The following is a 23,687-nucleotide window of genomic DNA, read 5'->3' as shown; positions in this document are numbered from 1 at the left end:
TTTATTTTCCCACGACATTAAATTAGCTACTCTGCAGCAGCAAATTAGTCTAGTTTTGTAAAATAAATAAATAAATTCCCAAGTCACTAGTTACTTGCATTATATCTACTCTGTATTTTTGAATAGATAAGGCATAAAAGGATTAGCTTATTTTCTTTGATTCAAAGTAGCAAAATGACATTTTCTTTATTATTTGTCTCATTTCTTCCCAGTATTGGAAACGGTACTTTTAAAAGCTTAAATGTGGACAGAAACATAGCAATTTATACAATCTATAAAAGAAACCAAAAAAAGTCAATAAACTGTATTTTACATAGATTAAATTATATCGGGGAAATTACTTAACAGCAGGTAGCAGCAAAACTCTAAGGCAAAAATAAACATAAGATGAGCACAAGATTTCTCAGTTCACTCTATTTTAAGGGCAGTCTTGGTTTTCTTATTCACAGGTTTCAGGCCGCTAAACGCCTGCTTGCAGTGCACACACAGACACTCTTTATATTCTGGGCAAAAGGAATTCCATTCATTCATGATGCATTAAACCAATACGCAAGAGTAACCACATTTCCAGAAGCTCACACTGTAAATTAAAACATAAAAATAACTTAAACTCAACATGCTGTGTTTTGTTTTACGGCTGCATAATAAACAGCATTATGTTGGATTTAACTAAAACTCGCCAGGAAGTCATGCTTCTTTTGCGATGCAAGTCTCATCCTCTGTAGTGCATTTTCTTCCTGTGACCAAAGTTTCATGGCTACACTAGGTAGCAGCTAAAGCCTGCAGGCTGTTGCAATGGCTACTGCATGGTGGCAAAACGTGTTCAAGACATGCACACAAAAAACGGACAACAATTTAAAATAAATTCTTCAGTTCCATGGATTTAAAGGATAGAGGTCCCCACACTGTATTGTCTGTTGGGCCTCATGTTCACTCAGTGCTGCCATAGTGGTTCCCATTGGAAGGGTTGTCCTGTAAACTGGCATGTGAGGCTTCTTCCTCCTGTGTCACCACTGGCTCCACTGGTTGTGAAAAGAAGTTTGCGACACAGAAAACCTGCAGGAAATGTGAGAAAGTCAGTACTCTAGTATTGTAACTGTACTAGAACTGTATTTAAAAAAAGAATAATAACATGAAACTTACTGTTAGAACAGCCACTATACCGCCCTGCAGAAGGCCAGCGAGCACATCACTCCAGTGATGTTTGTAATCGGACACCCGAGATAGACCCACATACACTGCAGTAGCAATCAGGAAAAACTGAATGGTGGGACGCAAAAGCCTCGCCCATTGTGACCTCAGCCGGGCTTGAATGTATAGCTACAGTAGCAAGAGAGCAAATACCAAAGATTTTAGTATCTCCTCTTTAACAAAGCAACAAATCAGTTTGTATTAAAGACAATATATACTTACAACAAGGAACAGCATGCAGTACATAGAGAAGGATGAATGACCAGAGTAGAAGGACAGTCTACAATAAATAAACGAGAAATTGAAATTTAGAAGAAGAAAAAGAAAAAAAAAAAAAATCAGCCTTTTATGTTTAAGTCCTTCTGTCATAATCAGTGTCTAAAACTGTCCTGTTGTACACCATCCATCCATCTTCTTCCGCTTTATCCGGGGCCGGGTCGCGGGGGCAGCAGCCTAAGCAGAGAAGCCCAGACCTCCCTCTCCCCAGGCACCTCCTCCATCTTATCCGGGGGAACACCAAGGCCAGCCGAGAGATAATCTCTCCAGCGTGTCCTGGGTCTGTCCCAGGGCCTCCTCCCGGTGGGACATGCCCGGAACACCTCACACAGGAGGCATCCTTGTCAGATGCCCGAACCACCTCAGCTGGCTCCTTTCGATGTGGAGGAGCAGCGGCTCTACTCTGAGCCCCTCCCGGATGGCTGAGCTTCTCACCCCATCTCTAAGGGAGAGGCCAGCCACCCTTCGGAGGAAGCTCATTTCCGCCGCTTGTATCCGCGATCTCGTTCTTTCGGTCACAACATACAGCTCGTGGCCATAGGTGAGGGTATGGACGTAGATCGACCGGTAAATTGAGAACTTTGCTTTTACACTCAGCTCCCTCTTCACCATGACGGACCGGTGCAGCGTCTGCATTACTGCGGCCGCAGCACCAATCAGTCTGTCGATCTCCAGCTCCCTTCTCCCATCACTTGCAAACAAGACCCCGAGATACTTGAACTCCTCCACTTGGGGCAGGAACTCATCCCCGACCCGGAGTGGGCACTCCACCCTTTTCCGGCTGAGAACCATGGCTTCAGATTTGGAGGTGCTGATCCTCATTCCCGCTGCTTCACACTCGGCTGCAAACCGTTCCAGTGCGAGCTGGAGGCCCTCACCCGATGAAGCCAACAGAACCACATCATCCGCAAAGAGCAGAGATGAGATTCTGAGGCCACCGAAGTGAAAGCCCTCCACTACTTGGCTGCGCCTAGAAATCCTGTCCATAAAAATTATGAACAGAATCGGTGACAAAGGGCAGCCCTGGCGGAGCCCATCACCCACCGGGAACGAGTCCGACTTATTGCCGGCAATGTGAACCAAGCTCTTGCAATGGTTGTACAGGGATCGAATGGCCCGTAGCAATGGGCCAGACACCCCATACTCCCGCAGCACCTCCCACAGGACACCCCGAGGGACACGGTCGAATGCCTTCTCCAAGTCCACAAAATACATGTAGACACTGGTTGGGCAAACTCCCATGCACCCTCAAGTACCCTTGAGAGGATAAAGAGCTGGTCCAGTGTTCCGCGACCAGGACGAAAACTGCATTGTTCCTCCTGTATCTGAGGTTCAACTAGCGGACGAACTGTCCTTTCCAGCACCCTGGCATAGACTTTCCCGGGGAGGCTGAGGAGTGTGATCCCCCTATATATATGACTCCTTTCTTATTGTTGGGGATTTTAATATTCATGTGTGCTGTCCAGATAAGCCTATGGTTAAAGACTTTTTGAATCTTACCGATTCTTTTAATTTAGTTCGATGTGTGTCTGCACCCACTCAACAGTGTGGCCACACTCTCAATCTGGTTTTAGCCCACTTATTGCCTGTTTTTAATCTGAAAGTCTCCGGCCACCAGACGCTCGCCCTCGGGCACCCTCCCCGGGCCTTTCAGTCCGCCAGGGCCTCCGCTCCTGGGCAGGGTTTACCTGGGCAGGGTAAACTGTTCCCTCGATGTTTTTCTCATAAGGGTCGTCTGAATCGCTCTTTGTCTGGTCCCTCACCCAGGACCAATTTGCCATGGGAGACCCTACCAGGGGGCAAAAGCCCCCAGACAACATAGCCCCTGGGATCCCTGGGACACACAAACCCCTCGGTAGCGATTCACGGAGAGGCTGTTGTACACAGTAATTATTATTAATGTGGGTGTATTTCATATCTCACTTGTAAACAGCAAATGCTAAACAGTACAAAAAATTATAGGGCAAATGCACTGCAACAATCACACCACATTAAATCAAATAGGTTTCATTTGGTTTGTGCTCAGGATCTTTACCTGGCTTCATCCACCAGAAATTCATCCCCGCTGCAGGTGAAGTTCACGATGTATCCACCAGCTTTGCAGTTGATACGATCCCACACTGGGTTGCATACAGCCAGGAAGTTTGGCCTCAAACGACCAATGGAGTATTTGGCTATGTCCGTCAGAGACTGGCTGGCAGCAGCTCCAAACACGTAGCTCCCCACAGCTTTGTAAAGACATGAAATATACTTGGTCCCCAAAGACTGGTTCCTGACGCGTGACAGGTAAACAGAAAGGCACTCTCCACATACGATCTGAGGAAAAAGATCCAAAGTGGGGGGAAAAAATAGTCACACATGTTGACCAAAGGCAAAATAAGAGGCTTTGGTTGTAGAAGAATACTCCTGACTTACTACAATCAGTGTGAAGGGGATCATGACTCCTCCCAGCAGCTGGTAGGATATGGTGTCCTCTTTGAGCGGGTACCTGATGGACTCATCGTTACAGAAGAAACCCCGTTTGAAAGGGCTGTGTTTCGGGGTAAGGATAAAAAATGGAAGCCCAACTAAAAATAAAATGGAGCAAATGGAACAATTTCAGGTTTCAGCTCATCTTATGTCATTAATATTTGCAATGCTGCTGCTATACAATGCTTTAAAAAGTGTGATGATTCAGACACAGGAAACATGATCTGTCTGGATCACACAGAAAATCTTTCTTCTCAAAGAGACACTTTCAACACTTCTTCATTGTGAGATTTCCCTTTGTACTCCTCCCAAAAAGGGCATACTATTTCATAATTAACTGCCTGAGGCCTTGAATTACTGCAAAAACATTTTTTCAAAAAGTAACCAGGCAAATCTGTGAATATACAGCAGGAAGACAATTTTTATTGGCACGTAAGTCACATGTTTAGCGTTAAACACTGAACCCATCATGTTAATCTGTACAGAGAACACCATAACATATGAAACGTGCTCTGATTTGTGCCCTTCCCTTCCCCTGTGGCTTCTTTAGACATTACAAAACTGCACCGTCTCTTGGCTAAACTGAAAACAGTATTGCAATAACAGGTATATTTCCAAACATGAAGACTGAGGAATCATTGGTATTAATGCTTTTAGGCTAAATGACCAAATATAGAGTCACTGAAGCACAAAGTAAATCGTTCTGAAATCCTGAATAAACTTGAACTTACTGTTCAGGACATATGAGGTATAATCGTGCAGAAATTTTAATTACGCAGATCAAACAATAAAATAAGGAACCAGTTCATTAACTAGTTTGTTCATTTTCTGTCTTCTTTGTTGACATCAGGTTGAAATCTGTTCAAAAGTACAGTACAGTTTAAAAGTGTACTGTTTTGTTTTCATTTTAGTTAGTTAGTACAAACATCTTAATCTTTGTCAGGGATTTATATGGTCCCCTGGCCATATGGTCCCCTGCTCAACCAGTCAGCTAAACTGGCATCCCCACCATCGTGAACTTTAGAGCTTAACATGCTAAATTGGACCTGGAGAGTCTAAGAGTCTAAGCTCTTGGATTTTGGGAGAATTTTCACAGTTTGACATAAAGGTGAATTTGTCAGAAGCTCCACTTCACTCCAAGACTTGAGCAATGTGTCTACATACAGCTGATTGCTCCAGAGCAGCAGAATGACAAAACTTCTGCTTTTAAAGATAAAGACTTAAAGCTCACACTTGCTGATGAGCAATTAATCAAGTGCATTTCACTAGCAGCACAAGGCCGCTACTTACCATCTTAATTCCTAGGAAGCAGCAAGGGTGTAGTTAGTTTTTCACAGGCCTGCATGTAGTCTAGATATATAAGACTATATATACACATGCACCTTATCGAAGTATGACCATAATACGCTATATGTTATTTCAGAGATGAACACTGTACATCTGTTTGTTTGATAACTGTAAAAAAAAAAAAAAATTTTTTAAAAATCTGTAATCAGTGCACAGAGTTGTTCAGTCCTACTTTTAACACAGCATTCAAATGCTGCTTATACAATGATGCATCCAGTATTGTTACTGTTTTGCATGGATACTTTTACAGCAGTACACCTTAAATGCAGGTATTAAACTCATTTCACGTAAATAAATGGATTTCAACATTTCTTTCAATTATAAGTTCTGTTTAAGAATTAAAAACAGGGTAAAAATCAGAGACTCAGTTTTTCCAGTCTGACTGGTGCCAGCTCCAAAACAAAACAAGCAATGAGATGTACGACTCAGCATTGCACAGTCAACCACAAGACCCTGACTAAGCAGTGAAGCAGGAGTTCCTTGTAATCACAGGGAAGGGCTTGAGTGTCTGCCTGTATCTGTCCTTATCAAACACGGCAACTATCAAACTGAAGTGAGTGTCCCAGATACAAGGTTCAAGGCTTTTACAGCTATCACTAAAACTCCAGTCATTGTCTTTTATTGCATGATTACCTCAACACTGTCGGATCCCTTTCGCAGACGTGCACCAGGCTCTGTGCTATGATTACATTTCAAACAGTGGGCTAAAAATACGGCTTTGCTCGGGAAACACAAACAGGGTGGGACGTTATCGCCCTTTTTCCATCTTCCTGCCAGGTTACCTAAACCTCAAGCCTTCCCATGAGCATTTACATAATATATATCCATACCATTTGAATAGATTTGCTTTGACATCAACTTTATCTAACGTCTCTCTGACAGATCACTCCTTTAAATTCAGTTTGATGTAAAAACAAATACTACGAAACAACTTTTTTGTTAGATATTGGTAGCCGATGAATAAACAGTTTAAAAGATGTCTTCAGGTTGGGACAGAATTTGATTTACATACCCAGGATAAGACACGCGATATCCAGCGCGATGAGAGGGATTCCCGTGGATTCAAACATGTTGCTCCTTCTTGCTCTGGGGGTTTCTGCCTTTAGAATAAATGGACAGTCCCGACTGTCTCGGCTGCTGATCGGCCGTCGGCTACTTTTTGGAGTGACGAGATGCAGTCTATCTGCTGCACATGTCTCGCTACTCAGTCCAGAAAATTAAAACACACCAGGGTCATTATCCTGGAACTGCCAAAGAGCTTCTAAATCTACCGGGGAGGTAAAATATACTCTGGGAGTTTTTAAAAAAGGAAGAAGAAGAAGAAGACACTTAACTAAAGGCTAAATCTAATCTAAAAACACCACCACACACGTGACGAGCCTCTCACCCTTTGAGCTGCTCACAAACCATCATAACTCAGCGGGATTTCTTCTGCTCATAATACCCTCCAGCCCCCGATGAAATATTACCGGTGACGCTGTGACACAAGCGCCTCTCTCCAGTTGTGATTAAAGATGCCTTCACTGACAGCTGGGAAAATATGCAATTTCGCTTGATCCGCCATTCAGGCCTACCGATACATAATAATCGAATTCGGCTATTTTAACGACAATTTAAGTGGATAATTAATCAGCACATAAATAATGTTTGTAATAATGTTCCTCCCCTCCTGTTTTTAGGAGTTTTTTGAGGGGCTTGAGACTTAAATCGCAACAAAAACCAATAGAGATGAAAGTTTGTTTAACCGGTTTTAGGGTTGTTTAATGCAAATCTGTACAGTTCCAACTGGTGACAGGTTATTTACTTAATTAACAGGATATCAAAATAAGTAAAAATATACAGACAGGCGCAAATAGACTGTTAAGTTAAGAAAACACCATGAGGAGTTTAGAATCTCTTTTTGCCCTTGGAAACATTTTGTTGAATTTCCGAAGGATGCCTGAAGGCAGCACTCAACGTGGAAGCGGTAATAGGAATCTTAGACCTATGGCGTGCCTGTGCTCTCTGCGCCAGTCATGGGCCGATACAGAGCTGCTCCTCCCTCAGGAGCTGTAATGAGGTTTCAACGCCACTGCTATTAATAGGAGAGAGCTTCCGTGGGCCTAATCGGTCAAACATATTGATCTGATGCAGCAGGGTTTATCCTAGTATTCCTCCTCTGTGCGTTTAAGGGTCTGTGAGTTGAATCACCCTACTTCTCCCTTGATTTGCGATCTCAGTAAATCCTTTTCCTGGTGAATTTATCGTTTCGGTCCTTAGTTTTAAGTATTCTTTACTACAGCATGATGTTCATTTCTTAAATTGTGGTTCCAAGAAGAGTAAAACTGATCAGATTATGGTTTCATGAACCAGCAGGTGACCCTGCTGCTTCAGGGAGCTTCCTCGGGTTGAGTATGTGTAGCAAGCATTTGAAAGAGAACCAAAGCACATTTCCTGTTGGATCAAAACATGGGAAATACTTTTTCCTCGAACATACAGTGTTGTACTGTTTGCCTTGTTTAGTGTTTTGGGGTTTTCCTGGAAAACTGCAGGGAGCTTTAGGGATAGTTTTTGCCTCTTCATTTCCCTTACTCACTTTCAGGAGTTGGGGAGGACCCAGAACCAAAATTGCTTCTTAAATAGGAACTTTGCAAAGTTAAAATAGACCTGTTCTGTTAAATGACGAGAGGAGCGGGGAAAAAAAGACAGCATAGGCGACTCCTGATGAAACACTCAATGCGTCATGGGAATCCCCCAGCAGCCCAGACCTATTGCAGCATAACTAAGGGAGGATTCAGGGTCACCCGATCCAGCCCCAAATAAAAGTTTTGTCAAAAAGGACAGTTTTTGTCATGGTCCTGGGCCATGTTGGCCCAGTGTTCTTAGTTTTCTTGTATGTTTGTATTTTGTTCCTTATTTAGGCCATGTTTTCTGAGTTGCCCTGTTGTGTTGTTCCCTAAGTGTTTTCCCTTCATGGCTTTTACCCCTGTGTGCCCCTCTGTGTATCTGTGAGCCCTCGTCTTTCCTTATGTTTTATTCCATGTTTCCCCTGCCCATTATGTCCAAGTTCTCCCCGTGCTCTCTCTCTCCCCCCCCCCCTGTGTGCCCTGTGTATTTATGAGCCCTCGTCTCCCTTTGTGGTTGTTTCATGTTTCCCCAGCCCGTTATGTCTGTGTTTTCCCCGTGCTCTCTCTCCTCCTGTCTGAACCTCTGTGCACTTCCTGTTTACTTTGTGACTCTCACGCCCGTACATGTCATGTTCAGTTCACCCCGCCCTGTCTCGTTATGATTATCAGTGTCACCTGTGTTCCCCGTGTGTTCCCACTTTCCTCGTTAACCCTCTGTGTATTTCTGTCTGCGTCTCCCTCTGTTCGGCGTGACGTCGTCCCTCATGCTGTGTGTGGATCTCCCTGTGAGTGCTTAGTTTATGGTTTCCCAGTTTAGTCTAGTTTGTATGTTTGTTCTACCAGCAAATAAAGCTGTGTTTTGAGTTCACCTCCCCGAGTCTGTGAGTCCTGCATTTTGGGTCCAACTCCTGCCTGCCGCACAGCGATTCATGACAGTACGACGTCACCACAACATGGACCCAGCAGACTTACCCGGGGAGAGCGATCTGATACGTGTCCAACGCCTAGTCGAGTGGATAACCCACACTTCCAATACAAGGGCAAAGATTGTGGGGATAAATGCTATCGAAGCAATCCTCAAAGGAAATTCTCATCTCCGCCAGGTCAGAGGATGTTTGGACTTATTGGCCAATTTGAATGAAGCCCGGGAGGCGGCGCGAACTCGGGAAATATCAGACTTGGCCCAGCAGCAACAGACAACAGCCACCCTGGAGCAGCCGCGTCAGTTTCACCGGCCGGATGTGGTTTTTCCCGGCCCTTTGGAGCCATCTGCGGGGAAGAAACGTCGATCACGCCGCGGGCGCGCCACCCCACAGCCAGACGTTCGGACTTTTACATCGCCGGCTGTGGTGAATAAGGACTCTTTTTCTGTGTCGAACCGTGGGACTATTCGTTCAGGGGTTGTGTTTTGTGCTACGGATGGTAATGTGAACAGTTTATTAGCTGCCCAGCCTCCTGAAGCTCTCTTAGCTGCCCAGCCTCCTGAAGCTCTCTTAGCTGCCCAGCTACAAGCTGTGTCTCCTGTGTCCCCGCTAGCACAGTCATTAACTCCACCACAAGCTCCATTTTCACCTCTACCATCGCTTCAGTCATCAGTTCGGTCTGCCACTCAGTCACCCTTAGCTCCATCATCCACACTACCACCTGTTTCTCTTCCACCACAACCGTCACTACACCCAGCCATTCAGGCTGCTACTCAGTCAGTCATTCAACCCATAGCCCTGCCATTAAGGCACTCTGTAGCCGAGCCATTAGCCGCCCGACCCGCAGCCACTTCAGCCACTCCTCCACCCGTCACACCTCCACTACAACCATCACTGCAGTCTCTAGCGCAGTCTCCTGCAGCTCTGCTTTCCCCAGTGCAGTCTCCAGTGTCCCCAGTGCAGTCTCCTGCAGCCCTGCTTTCCCCAGTGCAGTCTCCAGTGTCCCCAGTGCAGCCTCCTTTAGCACAGTCACCCACTCAACCACCAGCACCACAACCGTCACTACCTCTAGTTCATTCCCCTGTGAAGTCATTAACTCCACCACCTACTCCACTCTCACCACCACCGTTACTACAGACATCAGTTCAGTCCCCTGTGCAGTCGTTTACTTCTCCACCGTTAGCAGCTCAGGTCCCCGTGTGTCCAGCAGCTCAGGTCCCCGTGTGTCCAGCAGCTCAGGTCGCACCTGAACCTTTGGCCCAGTTCCCCGTAGCAGTGCAGTTTTCTAGCCAGCTTAACGTTGAGCCCGGGGTCCCAATTCTCTCTGGCTCTACATCGGCTCCTGCTGGAAGCTCGGATGAGCTCATCCAGCACTCCGCGGCTCCCGTGTCGCCATCTACCTCGTCCGCTGGGGGTTCCAGTGAGCCCAGCCAGCACCTCCTCGTCTCCGCTGGAGGGTCCGAGGGGCCCGTTCAGCCTCCTGTCTCCGCTGGAGGGTCCGAGGGGCCCGTTCAGCCTCCTGTCTCCGCTGGAGGGTCCGAGGGGCCTGTCCAGCCTCACGCCTCGTCAGCTGGAGGGTCCGAGGGGCCCGTTCAGCCTCCTGTCTCCGCTGGAGGGTCCGAGGGGCCCGTTCAGCCTCCTGTCTCCGCTGGAGGGTCCGAGGGGCCCGTTCAGCCTCACGCCGCATCAGCTGGAGGGCCCGAGGAGCCTGTCCAGCCGCCACCTGCGACCGCCTCGTCGTCGCCTGGTCCGGCTGCATCCGCCTGTGCTTCTGCTACGCCTGGGCCGGCCTCTGCCTGTGCTTCTGCTACGCCTGGGCCGGCCTCTGCCTGTGCTTCTGCTACGCCTGGGCCGGCCTCTGCCTGTGCTTCTGCTACGCCTGGGCCGGTCTCTGCAACCTCGCCTGGGCCGGTCTCTGCAACCTCGCCTGGTCCGGTCTCTGCAACCTCGCCTGGTCCGGTCTCTGCAACCTCGCCTGGTCCGGCCTCGTCTGGTCCGGCCTCCGAGTCTTCGTCCTCGTCTGGTCCGGCCTCAGCCTGTGCTTCGCCTGGTCCGGCCCCCGCATCGCCACCGTCTGGTCCTGAACTGCTCCGTCGTCTCCTTCGCCGCCGCTGCTGCCTTCCGCGCGGTCGGCCCCCTGAACTGCTCCGTCGTCGTCCCCCCCTTCGCCATCGCCGCTGCCTTCCGCACGGCCGGCCTCCGGACCAGCTCTGTCACCTGTGCCACCCACCTGGTCGGCCCCCCGACCGTGTGACCCGTGAACTCTTGTGCCTGTGGGCTCTGGGTCGGCCCCCTGAACCTTATTTGGACTATAGTCATGTGCTCCTGTGTTTTCTGTTGTTTGTTTTTTGTTTCCCGTTCTGGTCCCTCCGTCCTGGTCCCCCGCCTCCCGCCCTGGGTGGGTTGTTTTCTGTTTTTGTTTTTTTGGGTTTGGGCTGTCGGGAGCCAGCCCTTGAGGGGGGGGGTACTGTCATGGTCCTGGGCCATGTTGGCCCAGTGTTCTTAGTTTTCTTGTATGTTTGTATTTTGTTCCTTATTTAGGCCATGTTTTCTGAGTTGCCCTGTTGTGTTGTTCCCTAAGTGTTTTCCCTTCATGGCTTTTACCCCTGTGTGCCCCTCTGTGTATCTGTGAGCCCTCGTCTCTCCTTATGTTTTATTCCATGTTTCCCCTGCCCATTATGTCCAAGTTCTCCCCGTGCTCTCTTCCCCCCCCCCTGTGTGCCCTGTGTATTTATGAGCCCTCGTCTCCCTTTGTGGTTGTTTCATGTTTCCCCAGCCCGTTATGTCTGTGTTTTCCCCGTGCTCTCTCTCCTCCTGTCTGAACCTCTGTGCACTTCCTGTTTACTTTGTGACTCTCACGCCCGTACATGTCATGTTCAGTTCACCCCGCCCTGTCTCGTTATGATTATCAGTGTCACCTGTGTTCCCCGTGTGTTCAAACTTTCCTCGTTTACCCTCTGTGTATTTCTGTCTGCGTCTCCCTCTGTTCGGCGTGACGTCATCCCTCATGCTGTGTGTGGATCTCCCTGTGTCTCCCTGTGAGTTCTTAGTTTATGGTTTCCCAGTTTAGTCTAGTTTGTATGTTTGTTCTACCAGCAAATAAAGCTGTGTTTTGAGTTCACCTCCCCGAGTCTGTGAGTCCTGCATTTTGGGTCCAACTCCTGCCTGCCGCACAGCGATTCATGACAGTTTTAAGCCTAAACTTAAAAGTAGAGGCGATTTCTGTCTCCTGAATCCAAACTAGAAGCGGGATATGGGAGAGGGGTCTGAAAGCGGAATGCTCTGCCTCAGGCTCTACTTTTAAATACTCTAGGAGCCACAAGCAAGCCTGCAGTGTGAGAGCAAAGTGCTCTAATTGGATGATGCGGTCATTAAGATAAGATGCAGCCTGATTAATCAAGATCTGGTATGTGATGAGAAGGATTTTAAATTTGAACATGGATTTAACGGGGAGCCAATGAAGAGAGGAGAAATATGCTCTCTCTTTCTAGTCCCTGTCAGTACTCTTACTGCAGCATTTTGGATTAACTGAAGGCTTTTTGGGGAGTTTTAGGACATCCTGATAATGATGAATTACAGTAGTCCAGCCAAGAAGTAATAAATGGATGAACTAGTTTTTCAGTGTCATTCTGAAACAGGGTGTTTCTCATTGTTACTGATTAAATGCAGAGCGTCGTGAAAAAGGTAAGTGAAACTGCAGAAAACCCTTATAAACGTTTATAAACCTTTCCCCCAACAAATAGGGAAGTTTAGCTAAACAGAGCAGAACAGGTCTGACAGTTTTCCCATGGTTCATCTTTTAAGATCACGTGAAGTTCACACTGACCAGCAATACTCCTGCAACCACACAAAATAGAATGCTGTTCAGCTATGGCAATAAGGTGTGGCAAATGAGGACCAGAGAGAGAGCAGATCTGTTTCATGAACAGGCCACAGAGATCAGTGGTTATAGCACCAGGGCCTTTGGATCTGACCATAATCAAATGGGGCCATAACTGGATATGACAGCAGTCTGCAGTATGAATTTCTTTCATAGACTTCATCGATTCTCATATTTGTTTTGGGGGGTTTTCTCCCTCAGTCAGGTTAAGTTGCCTATAATTGATCTTAATACTATTTGTGATATATTTCATGTTTTGGTTTCCCTGTTTTGCAAAACATTGGATAAAATAAAATGTTTTGATCTGTTAATCCTGTTTAACTAGCAAAACTCTTAATTACAAACCCTGTTTTTCCTTTTTTTTTCTTTCCTTTTAAGATGGTTAAGTAAGAAAGATCAGAAAAAAGATCAGAAGAAAGTGGCAAAGCACCTTAAAGTTGTTTGCCAAACTCAAAAAATCGAGGAAAAAAAAAGATGAGGAGAAAAATGAAATATTTCAAACAAAGACACAGTTAATGCTGGCAGTTCAGCTTGTGCTAGGCAGCAGTTTAGGTCACTGGTTGAGCAGGTGCCTGTATGCCATAGAGTGGGCTGGGTCTGACCAGCACCCATATCCTGTGTGTCTTCCCCAGCGCTCTCCTGTCTACGCTTCACTGCTGAACTGTCAAATAATTCTGAAAAGCCCAAAAATAAATCTTAAGAGAGAGTCTATAGAAGTGTTTTATTGGTAATAATAATAATTTAAAAATATATATATATTTGCTTTAAAAAACTCAAATGAAACATGTGATTCAGGTTCTTTATGTCCTTTCAACAAACAGATGCTTTTTGTCATCGCGTCTTTTGCTGAAGAAACTTACAGTAACCACGCCGAAAGAAACTTATTAGATAAGGAAAAAACACACAGGAGACAAGCAGATAAGATGTCTCAGTTTTATCAACACAAAACATAACATGAATCTCATCACAAAACATCCTCTTTATCAGTGAATTATAATGTTTTTATTATATAAACTAACTTCTCTCATGAAGTTCCTCATTTCATCTGTTTCTGAGCGTGAACCTGAATCTCTTGTTTGGAGAAGAGCTCCCCCAGCTGGCTGTGCGAAGCTTCGCTCATGGCTTTTGTCTGCATACACATCTTGTACTTGTCTGGAGGAAGCTCATCTGCACAGCTCTTCTCGTGCCACAAATGGAAAAGGCTGCGAGTTGGAAAGCGAATCACCATCAGCTTACTGTGAAGGTACTTCCTGTACAGGTGCACGTCCTCCAGGCCCCAACCTTTGATGCTGCGATCAAAACCACCTGACAGGAGATAAAATCCCAAGGCTGGATTAAATCAAGAAGTTGCTATTAATTTGACTTCTACTGCCCATGACTGTCGTTTTTTAACAGCCCAATCAACCAAAATTTAAAGCAGATCTGAAGCTGACTGGTCAATTAACTGGTTAATCAGGTAAAGTTCAGTTTTGATTATTTTAACATAAATGAAAAGCAGTTAAGCTCCTCAGCAGATTATATGTATAAGAAATATCTAACCTAAAATATTGAACCCGTTTTTCTAACATTCTATAAAAGTGAACTTGACATTTTTACTATATTACTATGTAAAAATCTCTGGTTTGCTATCTTGTAATGCTCCACTGCCTGAGGCTACCAAATCAAAGTCATTTGGCAGTAAAAAGGAAACAATTCTAATTTTTAAATAAATAACTAAAAGATAAAAATTAACAATTAACATATTTAAAAGAAAAACATTTTGCAGGGGTTTCTTGTGAATAAATTCGAGGGGTTTTGTTAACCCTGAACTTTAGGTTTTTTTTAAAGGCTTATGTTTAGTTGAGCAGTAACATTTAACTTTATTGTGTTCCTTCACATGAAATTAATATATCTGTCTTTACCTATGTTGATGAAATCAGACCTGTACTGGCATGTCATGCCGAACCCAAAGTCACGCCAGAATCCACTCTCCTTCCTTATCACCTGAGGGAAGAGGAGCAGCCAGAAATCACCTCTGGATGACATTTGCTGTAACGGAGCTGTTTGTGTGTTGTATTAACCTACCAGCTGCTGCTGAAGTGAAGGCAAGAGCGTCTGATTTCTGTAGATGATAGATGGGTTGTACTGGCTGAAGAGCACTGGGTAGTACACTCTCTTACCTACAAGAACAGTTTAAACAGACACACTGAATCCTGTGACAGGTTATTTTAAAACATTTACAGTCATTTAATGTGCATTTTATATAGCATAGAGTATAACAAAAGTATGTAATCTAATTTAAATAAGCTCATATAAATATTACTTTGAACTCAAACAATGAATTTCCTGCACTCTGTATGGAAATAAATAAACCCCCACAACAAAGTTCAAGAAGATGGTTTTTCTTGAAGCAGCTCATAATCTTAAAACTGACCATCTGTAAAGAGATAATTAAGTAATCCTAATTATATGACAATCTTTTCGAAATGTGATCTGCTTTAATAATTGTAATATAGTAGTAATAGTAATATTACAAAGAATAGAATATTTCTTAGTAATCTGATTGTGCAGCCTTTTACCATCCATCACCAAACATGTCACACTTCTACAAACCAAAAACAGGAAGTGTAAAACACTAATAAAACAATGATTTTAATATTTCACCTAATGATTCAAGCTGTAGCATGCACATTTTCTATTTTTAACACTTGGTGACCGGTGGGTCTCTCTCACTCTCGGTTTTTTGCTGTAAAAAAAAAAACTTTGGCAGTGAGGGGAGAGATGGATTTTTCTTTACTGGCAGCAACAGAGGGTTTCATTGGAGTGAAAAGAATAGAACTGTGTGGTTGGTATGGGAAGCGATAACCAGCAAGCCTGAACAAAGAAATGAAAGAACACAATTTCCAGAGAATCACACTTCAGTGCTATAATAAGAGACTGCTAACAAACTTCCAGAAATATCAGAAATGCCACAAAGACTGAGACAAAATCTAAAAAGTTTCATATTTCTCAAAGCAGACACGAGTTCTGTTACCCCCCAAAATGACAGTAATGACTATTCATCAATCATTTATTTACTAAAAGTTAACACCCGTATAAGCTGACTGTTACTTACACGGTGGATAAAAAAAATGAAATTTTGCCAGCAGAGCTTATGAATCTCCAAAGGTCAACGTTTGTAAATCTTGTCCTTATTAGCCAAATCGATGAACAAAAAAATTTTTTATCTAAAAAACTTTAGATATGGGGTGATCGTGGCTCAAGAGTTGGGAGTTCGCCTTGTAATCGGAAGGTTGCCGGTTCGAGCCCCGGCTTGGACATTCTCGGTCGTTGTGTCCTTGGGCAAGACACTTCACCCGTTGCCTACTGGTGGTGGTCAGAGGGCCCGGTGGCGCCAGTGTCCGGTAGCCTCGCCTCTATCAGTGCGCCCTAGGGTGGCTGTGGCTACAATGTACTGTAGCTTACCATCACCAGTGTGTGAATGGGTGGATGACAGAATGTGTAAAGCTCTTTGGGGTCCTTAGGGACTAGTAAAGCGCTATACAAATACAGGCCATTTACCATTTTTTAAAATTTCAAACCTATTTACCTTAACCTGTTTATTGCCTCTTCTTGTTTGATAGCTGTGCCCATGTGATTTTTCAGAACAGACAGTGCAGACACCTGTAGCATGCTAGCTCTGGCAGATGCCTGTTCAGTGGAGCTGGGCCATAATTTATGAGGCCAGGACCGTGCTGCTCGTTGCATAGCAGCAAGAGCAGATGTGACACTGAGTCTCCATCAGCTAATAATCACACACCACGAGGTGTTAAAGATACTGATAGAAATTAGAATTTAATGTTGTTGGCTGACACAGTACAGTGGCAGTTTATTTTTTTGCATTCAGCCACAATAATCTACCTATATTCTATCCAAAAATGCAAGATATTCTTTCTACCTGCTCAACAGAGCAAATTATTTAAGTGTCACATGGCGCAGGTAAGCTTTTTGGAGACCACCCAAAAACCTAGTTGAACAGAAATTTGCTAACAGTGGCAAAAAGTGTCCCAGTAAGACTAAAAATGAAGCTCATGCATAAGTTCAATAAGGAGGATCTGTAATCACTCATCTGCTGGCTTTCCTGGGCGTTAGGCCCCGTGTCTCTGTGTCTTTAGATCACTACCACTTTCCCACACTGTCAGGCTCAATACTGACATCATTACTCATTACTCCAGTCCAGTCATCTTCTTGTTCATCTTCTTTGAGTCGATCAGCCTCTACTCTCCGTGGCTTAAATCTCTGCTCACTGCTATCATCCCCGCCAGACTCTCATGCAACCCACCTCCTCCCCATCTCCACCTCACAGACACCTCAGTCAGAGCTCCATTCAAGCCTCAGTCTTAATTTTCACCACCTGTGCTAAATCCTAGCACTGCTGGGATTCTGTGAGATGATGTGAGAGACCTGATTCTTAGATGATGGGTCATCTAAGTCTAATCACCAAATACTTTAATTAATTTCTCTATCTTAGTAAATCATGTTCACTTCTGCAAAGGGATCTCTCCTTACTGAACTGTGGGGCAATTTTGAAACCACAAAGATAGTCAAAGAAGTGTTAAGTTTCAAGGGGAAATTCATTTTTAAATATTAATTGGGTCAGTAAACCTTTTACCAGATTTGACTTGTGATTCTATACATGCAGTTTTCTAAGTGGAGCTAAATAAGTGCCTCGAGGCATTTCAAGGTGACTGTCGGGTGACAGGTCTTCCCGTTTGCATAAAAATCAGTGTAACCATTGTAAGTAGAACCTGTGGTTTACCTTATATGAGAACTTACTACTCTGTCCTTGAAAATGTTTAACAGTTTATATTGCATGTTGATGACTTTACAGACCAGCTCAAAGGAAAGCGCTCACCTTCAGCCTGAGATCTAATCAACCACAATATTTAATAACACCCACGGAACTGATTTTATCTGCTCCATCAGCTGTAGTTTCTCATTAAGCTATTTTATTCATGATTGCAGGAACCACTTGGGGGGTCGGGACTCTCACCAGGTTCTGCATTGAGACGACAGGAAGTTAAGAAATCAGCTGTAAAGTGAATGTCAACATCACAGAAGAAGAGCAGAATGTTTTGGCTGCGCCTCCAAGCCCTGGCACCCACGTCTAAGCCCCGGCCGCGAGAAAACTCCTCATTCAGCTGGATCAACGTGAAGCTCCTGAACCGAGTCTCTCTGAGGGGAAAGACGGAAAAAGAAAACAGGAGGACTTTCGTGGATGTTTGATTAGTCTTAATATTTCTGCAGCCTGCGGATATATATGTACAAGCTGTGATGATAACACCACAATAGCCTGCACAGCCACAGCATGTGTGTATCCCTGGAGGTGCAGAAGCCTCACAGGACTTATTTTTGTTTGCCTGCAGCCGTTAAACACTCGTGCCCGAGCACAGACACATTTCTTAAGACTGAAGAGACAACGGGAGTTTAATATTTTTCTTGCAAGTGCACATTATCATGAGAGTCATAGATCTGTAGAGTCTCGTCACAATTTCACTATAACTGATTGATGCAAAAATCTCCAACTCCTGCAAATTTAAGTGTTATAGACAACTCTGGACTAATCTGCAAGCGATCAGTATTAGAGATGAGATATTAGAAATTAGATGATGAGTGAACTATGAAATGGTTTGTACATACCTAGTGGTCTGGTCCAGCACAGCTTTTACCTCGTCTATCTGATCTCGACCAAAGTAGACCACGGTGAGATGAACCCTGCCGTCCTGCTGGATGCATACCTCTCTAAATGAAACAGACATATGAACAAATGTGGGAAAATTTCAATGAAACTGAGCTGAAAATGACCTTTTTTAAAATTAGGGCCGTCTTTAAATCTGTGCATTGTCTCCTTACTAAGAGGCAATGAGTTTTATTGGTTTCCAGATGTATCTCCAGATGTCTGTGCTGGGATCAGATGTACAGCAAAAATCTCCCCACTGTGGGTAGCTGTGGGGCTGTGAGGCCAGGGCAAACCCACACTTATTCCACGTGGACCCCAAGTTGGTGTCTAAACACAAGCCCCACAGCAGTTTTGCCCTTTGGGGCCCTTATATAGGTTTTCTATAGCCAAGCCCACTGTGGCCCTGGAGCCAGCATGAAATGTGGAGCAACTCCTCACCACATTTCCGAGCAGTACTGGGGTCTTTCCACTGTGGCCCCATGTGGAGTATGTTTACTGGGTGCCTGTTTGTTAATTTACTTCTAAATGTTACCTGAAGTTTTTGATGAATTGTTTGAATGTGTCCACCCTCTTGGACAGAGGTACGATGATGTTGATGATGATGTTTTGCGTGTTCACAATTTCGCTCTTCACTTTCATCACGGGGCCAAAAGGCCTGAAGAGTACAAGCTGCGTGAAGTCCTGTGGACTGTCACCTTTAAACGTCAGCTCGTAAATGCTTCCTCTGTCCCGCTCTGTGCGAGTCAGCCCTGCGATGGAGAAGAAAGCATCATGATATGCATTCTGTTTTATTGGGCCACTAGTTTCCTACAATTTCTTAGCTCTCTGCAAACAAATTAATGCAGTGTATGAATCTGTGTGTACAACATGAATGAATAACCTGAGGTCTTTTTCACCTTGGATAAAGTCTGAAGGGGAGAATGTGTGTTTTCTCCTGATGTTGTCAGTGTGATGCTTGGGTCCATTCAGGACATGCAGAGCTGTTTCCACAGTCCCTATCAGCTCATCTCTGCGGTCTTTTCTCACAGGCCTCTCCGCTGGATGCCTGGTCAGCCCTGTTTCCAGCTGGTACACGCTGGATGAAAAAACAAAACCCCACTTAACAGCCAACATAAGGTAAAATTTAAGTGCTACACAGCGCTCCTGGGGGGCTCCTACTGCGCCGCTGTCCCACTTACCTCTGCAGGGTGAAAGTGTCAAAAGGAATTAGTGCATATTCGCTGGGCAGCTTCACACCTGAGTTCACCTCTGCCTGGTTCAGTTGGGAGCGGAAGAACTCCTGGAGGACATCATGTAGCATTTACTACTACAGCTATAATGTCACACAAAATGTATTTATTTTCTTGTCCTACCTTCAGATCAGACTGCGTTGGGGTTTTGTGCAGGCTCTCCAAACCCTGAGGTAGGATCCCTTTGATTTTAGCTTTATCCAGGGACTCCTGAAGCTGCTGCGTCCTCTCCTGCAGAGCTTCCTTCAGCTGGGCTATTTGCTTTGTCAGGCTGTTGATATAATGTCTGTGAGAGTCTTCCCTCTCCTGCAGTAAAGCCATGTACCTCTCCTTACTGGTGGCACTTCCAGCCCATGGCAAAGACTGCTGGCTGCCGTGAGATACAGGTTTGCAGGCCAGGAGATACAGCAGCAGCACGCAACAGCAGAGGGTCAGCACAATGAGGCCAACACGGGCCACCAGGGCCATCAGCCACCGTTTGAACATGGTGGATTGTCTTTTAAGGAAATCCTAAACACTTAAGGCTAAAGATGCATCTAGGAAAAGACAAGTGACCCATTGTTCCTAAAGATAAATTAAAACATGTGGCTTTTAGTCCTCCGCTTTTCTTGTGATGTCCCCTTCTTTCATATCCTCAGATAGCATCTTGGCATGTGGTTTGGATGGTCATTTGTTTTCAACAAATCTGTTTGTCTTGAAGTGCTGAAAATCACTACAATGAAAAATATACCACTTTAAGTTGTTGTTCTCAATCACTTAGGCTATTTAGAGTAACAGGAGGTAGACCTAGAGATGGCAAAGTTGAAAATGATAGGATTTTTACTGGGAGTGATCAGAATCGACAGGATTACAAATGAGCATATCAGAGGATCAGCTCAGGTTGAGCGTTTTGGAGGCGAAGTTAGAGAAGCAAAGCTGAGATGGACTGGATATTTACAGAGGAGGAAAAGGGGATATGTTGGATAAAGGATGTTGAAGACGGAGCTGCCAGGTCGGAGGAAAAAAGGAAGATCACAGAAAAGTTTCATAGATGTAGTGAAATAGGACGTGCAGATGGCTGGTGTGACAGAGGAAGATGCTATAGACGGGGTTAGATACAGGCAGATGACCTGCTGTGATGACCTCTGATTGGGCCAGTCAAAAGAAGAAGAGGTACATGAACCTTCATTAGTGGTTGTACAAAGGTTCCAGTATCTTCCTACAGAAATCTGTCTGTGTGTTTGCTTCTTTGGCCATTAACTCATCTAGTCCCATCTACTTGATCAGAACTTGAACAGCTAAAGTTGGCACACAAGTACATCTTAACCCTCTGACGGCCCTTAACGATATGAAATGTTATGATGCCATCATATTACCTTGCAACCACCTAGCCATGGGATAAAATTACCTGTCTTTTACCTTTATGCACCTACAACTCATGAAAACATCTTATCATCTTAATTTAATGGCCAGCACCACAAAAAGGCCAAACAACACTGTAACATGGCCATGTACAAGTTTCATCTACAGCTGCAATCACAGTTCTGTGAAGCAGTGCTAGGAGTTAACTAACATTCAAAGGCCAACATGCTGACTGACGTGTAACACCATATAAAGTACAACTAATGCTAGGGAAGGGGAAAATACTAGTTTTAAGATAAGCTGAAGTTCACCAAAGTTAATGCAGCTGGATACGAAGGCCAACGGCAGCCTGAAACATGCAGTAACAAATCCTCAAACAAAGTTGCCATCAGAAAATGCTGGAAAAAACAATCCTCCTAATGACCTTTGACGTCTAAGGGGATTGTTGAAGGTTGAAGTGTCTTATAAAATAAGATGTATTTTATGTAAATATGATGTATTTTATACCCCTAGCCTAGAGTTGGTTAGAGGTATAAAGAAAATCTGTACGTGTAAAACATCAAAGCAAACACAGATCTAAGGACGCAGATTGTGTACCTCTGGACAAACCTGTGCCAGCAGCAGATAAAGTAGACAAAAAACAAGTCGATAGATAAAAAAAAAAAAATTAAAAAAAAAGAAAAAGCACCAAAAGAAACTGAGATAAAATCATGAAGGAAAACCTTGATGCTTTTATCTTCAGTGCGAGTTTTTGTTACTAGTCCACAGCACGTGGCCTCGTTTCATTGCTGTTGGACTGCTGGTTAGATTTAGTTTGGTTGCTGTAAAACGCACAGAAAGAGAAATACTCTGACCTGACTGCCACAACCCCCGAAAGTGGGAAGTGACAGAAACAAGCATTTCTCTGTGTTTCTCTCCACCCTGTGTGTGTGTGTGTGTGTGTGTGTGTGTGTGTGTGTGTGTGTGTGTGTGTGTGTGTGTGTGCGCGCGCGCGCGCTGCCATAATCAGTTTATTCACAGCACAGTCGGCTCTTTATAACTCAGGTAGAAGCTGGTTTTATGAAAGACACTTATGTTTGCACGTCCATCCAGGCGCTATGTGTTAACATACATGTAGGTATGAGATCATAATATGTTGACCTTTAGAAACTGTGTATAATTAATATAAGTGATTGCAAGTTAAAAAGTTTACTATCTCACTTCCATTTAAAATCAGTATTACAGTCATGCCTTTAATCTCTCTCTCTTAATGCTCCTATTAAAGTCTTTCATCTGTTTCACATAAAGCTTTCATCCACTTTCCGGCAGTAAATAAATCATCACATTTATAACTAAAACATTGAAATGTGACCTCAAAGCAAAGTTTTCACTATAAATCTGCAATTAAAGACAAAGAAAAAGATGAAAGAAATGCACTCACCTTCTGCTGAAGGGAAGTTATGATAGGGCATCCATTGTCCTAAACAGCTTGTCTCCTTTACTTTAAAAATGTGTGGAGACATTAAAACATCTCCCTGCCCTATCAAAAAAAGAGGACTGAAGTGCCTTCACAACTGAACTGAGGACGTCCTCTCTCCGTTCCTCTTTCCTCGTAGTCTCCACCTTTTTCCAGCACCTCCTTCTCTCTTTTTCTCTTCCTGCCTTTTCCCTTTTATTACCTTTCATACTTCTACTTGCCCTACAAGATCTCACACCATCTGCCTTCATCCTTAATTCCCTTTCAGTTCTTCCCAGGCTCCGCTCCACCCTTAAGACTACTTAGAAGGCAAACAGAGTAAAGAATGCCATTCAGACTTCGATGCTCTGCCACCTGCAAGCTGCTGTGAGGGAAGCAGCTAGGTACCCATCCGGTCCCACCATTAGGATGGGGTCTTGCACATTTAATGAGACACTGTACAGATGGTCCTTGTTTTCATTCAGCCGTCAACTCCTGAGGTCAGACTCCTTACTGCTCATAGATTTTCTTTCTAAGTGCAGTTACTTCAGTTTGATATTTAAGTATTCTCTTTTTTCATCAATATTTTAAATAGTGTTTCTGAAATTTCCATTATTGTAATGTAAGTAAAATTAAACTCAGGCACAGAATAGATGGGATTTAGTTAGTCTTGTTACATTGTCTGATTCACTGCTTTTAATTCACCCGATCCAAAAACCTCTTCACCTGCTGTAGTCACACTTTTCTGGATTTTGAACTCTTGAAAAAAACTGTTAAACACACTTTTGTTCATACTTTTTCGGGTTTTTTTTTTGTTTTTGTCTTTTATCGTAAAGCAGTCTCATGGGTGCATACTCATGGAATATCAAGCAAATCATTCCATATAAACATATGTTGCCTGCTTCAGTGCATACTGCTTAGAATTAACTGAAATTTGCTTTGTACTGAGTTTTGAACATCTTGGAGTCTCGGAGACAGAGTCAAAGTCTAAAAAAGATTCAGGAAAAACTATCTGCATGGCTAGATGTCACTGCAAGCTGGTGAGAAACATAAATTGGTTGTTATTTGTGCTATATGACAATTAAACTCAAAAGTCTCAATAAATTATAACAACAACTGTTTCTGCAATATAAGTCTAGTATTAACAAAACAAACAACAATCAAGAGTTTTCTCAAGTTAAAAACAAATAGTGGCTGTAGTGCTGGAAAGAGGAACTCGAACAGTATTTAATTAGTGTATTTAATTGAAAATCTTACATTTTTCCTGCTGAAATTCAGTGCAAACAGTCTGG

At 44.0% G+C, this 23,687-nt stretch overlaps 2 protein-coding genes across 2 annotated transcripts; both read right to left on the bottom strand.

Moving 5' to 3' along the window:
- Positions 1–399: 399 nt before the first annotated feature.
- plpp1b (phospholipid phosphatase 1b) lies at positions 400–6,787 on the bottom strand. Its single transcript, XM_082554568.1, has 7 exons — positions 6,671–6,787; positions 6,296–6,483; positions 3,883–4,034; positions 3,503–3,783; positions 1,414–1,471; positions 1,144–1,320; positions 400–1,056 (listed from the first exon to the last, which is right to left on the bottom strand). The coding sequence occupies exons 1-7, from the start codon at positions 6,694–6,696 to the stop codon at positions 931–933; spliced, it is 1,008 nt and encodes a 335-aa protein (XP_082410694.1). The 5' UTR covers positions 6,697–6,787; the 3' UTR covers positions 400–930.
- A 6,847-nt stretch (positions 6,788–13,634) lies between these two features.
- csgalnact1b (chondroitin sulfate N-acetylgalactosaminyltransferase 1b) lies at positions 13,635–22,501 on the bottom strand. Its single transcript, XM_082554294.1, has 10 exons — positions 22,381–22,501; positions 19,743–20,331; positions 19,569–19,669; positions 19,287–19,465; positions 18,923–19,139; positions 18,351–18,452; positions 17,704–17,885; positions 14,757–14,851; positions 14,594–14,675; positions 13,635–13,997 (listed from the first exon to the last, which is right to left on the bottom strand). The coding sequence occupies exons 2-10, from the start codon at positions 20,103–20,105 to the stop codon at positions 13,729–13,731; spliced, it is 1,590 nt and encodes a 529-aa protein (XP_082410420.1). The 5' UTR covers positions 20,106–20,331; positions 22,381–22,501; the 3' UTR covers positions 13,635–13,728.
- Between the last annotated feature and the right edge of the window lie 1,186 nt (positions 22,502–23,687).

This window comes from Aulonocara stuartgranti, assembly GCF_965226115.1.
Source record: "Aulonocara stuartgranti genome assembly, chromosome: 12".
Taxonomy (NCBI): domain Eukaryota; kingdom Metazoa; phylum Chordata; class Actinopteri; order Cichliformes; family Cichlidae; genus Aulonocara; species Aulonocara stuartgranti.
Note: the sequence above shows the minus strand (reverse complement) of the source record. Positions and strands in the feature narration are given on the sequence as shown.